Here is a 2,516-nt window from a genome sequence, read left to right as displayed (position 1 = left end):
GAGACACAATCACTCCTGGTGACACTACTCCCAAGAGAATGTTGAGCACCAAAGAAACTCCACTGGGAGCTTGTCTTCTTGGAAGAATTGGCCTTTGGGTTAAGAAAAGCCCATACCTCAACTACTGACAAAGATACGTAATATCCATAAGTGGATGAAACAGGACTGTCTTATCTTGCCAAGACAGGGTAAGATAATTCTAAGAAAGTTCCTTGCCTTTAATAATGGTATGGCAGTTATGTTAGGCCTTAGCCAAAGTTGGTTGACTCAACATTGCAAACGAGACTTTGGGTGATTGCCCAGGTAGTCAGTTGTCTCTGTCATTTGTTGCACATTTTAGATATCTCTCGTTTGTTAAGTAATATTAATTCCCTTCTCAGATCTTTGATGGAGTTGAAGATTATATAATTGTAGTTACTCTCTACGTTATTTAGACTCCTTGAAATAGAATGTTTAGCAAAACTTTTGTTCTCAATATTGTTTGTTATATTTATTATTTGTTATTATTGTATATAGTTGTATTTGGTTTAGTTCTGTCTTATTTAGACAAAAAGGGGAGATGTAGGGATAGCCCAGCCCCTTAAAGGGTATGTTCGCCTCGGGCTAATGTTTACATATAAATCTGGCAAGCGTGAGCCCGGCCGCTCTCCTTTTTGTATTCCTGCTCATAGCTGGATCCCTGGTGTTGTAAGCTATCCCTTCATTAAAATTTGCTGTTTCATATTAAGCTAGCTTGGTTATTATGCCGATTACAACCTGACTTCCACAGATGATGGATTACAAACTGTAAGATGAAATAAACTCTTTCCTTCTTGGGTTGCTTTTTGGTCATGGCTTTTATATCACAACAATAAAAACCCTAACTAAAACAAACAGGTATTAAAATGTCACAATAAAACTCATCACTTTGTGTGTTAAGCAATTATTGAAAAATTAATAAAACTTTATATTATAAGTAATGAGTTACCTTCTTCTTTAAATCTTTTTAATATTGCAGGCAGATTTATGGGCAAACATTATCAAATTCCTTTGGTACTTTAAAATCTGGATGAGAATTATAGTTCTACAAAACATAGTATTGCATTCTCAAAAATGTTCATTATAGCACTGTGTCTAGTATGAAAATATCAGAGACACTTAACATGCTCAGAATAGTGAGAAGTGTCATTTCAGAATGTTTAAGTAACTATACTAATGCAGTGGAATAAAATTTATTTGACATTTTACTATTCGTATATATGTATACATATATGAAGCTACATTATAGTTTTCAATGCACATACATTAAGAGTGACAACTACTCACAAAGAACTTGATAGTGTTGATAGTGGGTATTTCAGGGAAGAGAACAAAGTTTTGAGTTGAAGTAAAGTATATTAATATCTAAGACCTGTGTACTTTTTTGAAAATTCTTAATTTTCCCAGGTTTATATAAAAGGCATGAATGGAAGAAAACTAAAATTTATAAGTCCACATTAATGAATATTCATGGGTACATTTATTATAACCCCACATTATAGAGAAGATTGCATTTCCTTACAGAGCATGAAACAATAATATTAAATTTTTCCATTTAAATTCTAGACACACTCTTATGGCATAGTGTCAGATATTATGGATAGATTTACCTGCTATGTTTATCAGAAGTGATGCTCCTAAATATGAATAGTACACTTGGAGAAAGGCTTCTACAAACTGTGAGGCATCAGGAAGTTCAGCATCCAAAACATTCTTAAACCTGGACACATTCTCATTTTTTCCAATTACTAACAGAACAATGCCAGTTACAGAAATGAGAGAAAGAATAGCTACTTTCATCAGACTGCTGATAGTCTGAAATTGAACCACTGTTTTCATCTGCTGAGCACTGAGAATACCAAATGACAACAAAGCAGCCAAAGCCAGACACTTCTTCGGGAGCTCTGGAGCAGGACACCCAGAATAGAAAGGTTGAATTAGATAACTAGCTATTAGTAGGCTTTGAGCACCGATGCTTAGTAAATGAACAAAACGTTTTATCCAAAGACTCAGAAAAGCAGCAGAGGATCCAAGAGTTTTCTTGAGGAAAAAATAAGATGCTCCACTCACAGGGAAGGTGGTTGCCAGCTCTGCAAGACAAAGAGCATTCATCATGCTCAGCAGGCCACCCAAGGCCCAAATACTCAGACAAACAGGGATGTTCAGTGAGGAGTACATTAATACTGCTTTAGGAGTCACAAAAATCCCTGCCCCTATGGTAGAACTAAGCAAAAGCATGTTCGCATGGATTAATCCTACCACTCTCAAGAGTTGCATGATTTTGCCTTTTTCTCTCTTTCAAATCTTCAAAAATAGGGCTCCCTTGTATTGTTTTTCTGTCAGTAACTTCAAAATCCAAGGGTATTTCATTGACTAAAGCATCTTCTTTATAAGTGCTTTTTAAGTTTAAACTTTTTTTTTTAATTTTTTCTTGGAAAAAAAATTTTCGGCTCCTCCCATCCTCCCATTTCCCTCCCCTTCCTCCCACTCCACTCCCA

General features: G+C 35.5%; 1 protein-coding gene across 1 annotated transcript in view; it reads right to left on the bottom strand.

Moving 5' to 3' along the window:
• LOC101988751 (solute carrier family 7 member 13-like) overlaps positions 1–2,295 on the bottom strand; it is a 34,415-nt gene extending 32,120 nt beyond the window's left edge. Inside the window, exon 1 of the mRNA XM_005361846.1 lies at positions 1,629–2,295. Within this exon, the coding sequence (XP_005361903.1) occupies positions 1,629–2,295 (667 nt within the window). The remainder of the gene's footprint in view (positions 1–1,628) is intronic.
• Between the last annotated feature and the right edge of the window lie 221 nt (positions 2,296–2,516).

The sequence above is a fragment of the Microtus ochrogaster genome, linkage group LG5 (genome assembly GCF_000317375.1).
Source record: "Microtus ochrogaster isolate Prairie Vole_2 linkage group LG5, MicOch1.0, whole genome shotgun sequence".
NCBI classification, from domain to species: Eukaryota; Metazoa; Chordata; class Mammalia; order Rodentia; family Cricetidae; genus Microtus; species Microtus ochrogaster.
The sequence above is the reverse complement of the archived record's forward strand: the minus strand, read 5'-3'. Positions and strand labels throughout refer to the sequence as shown.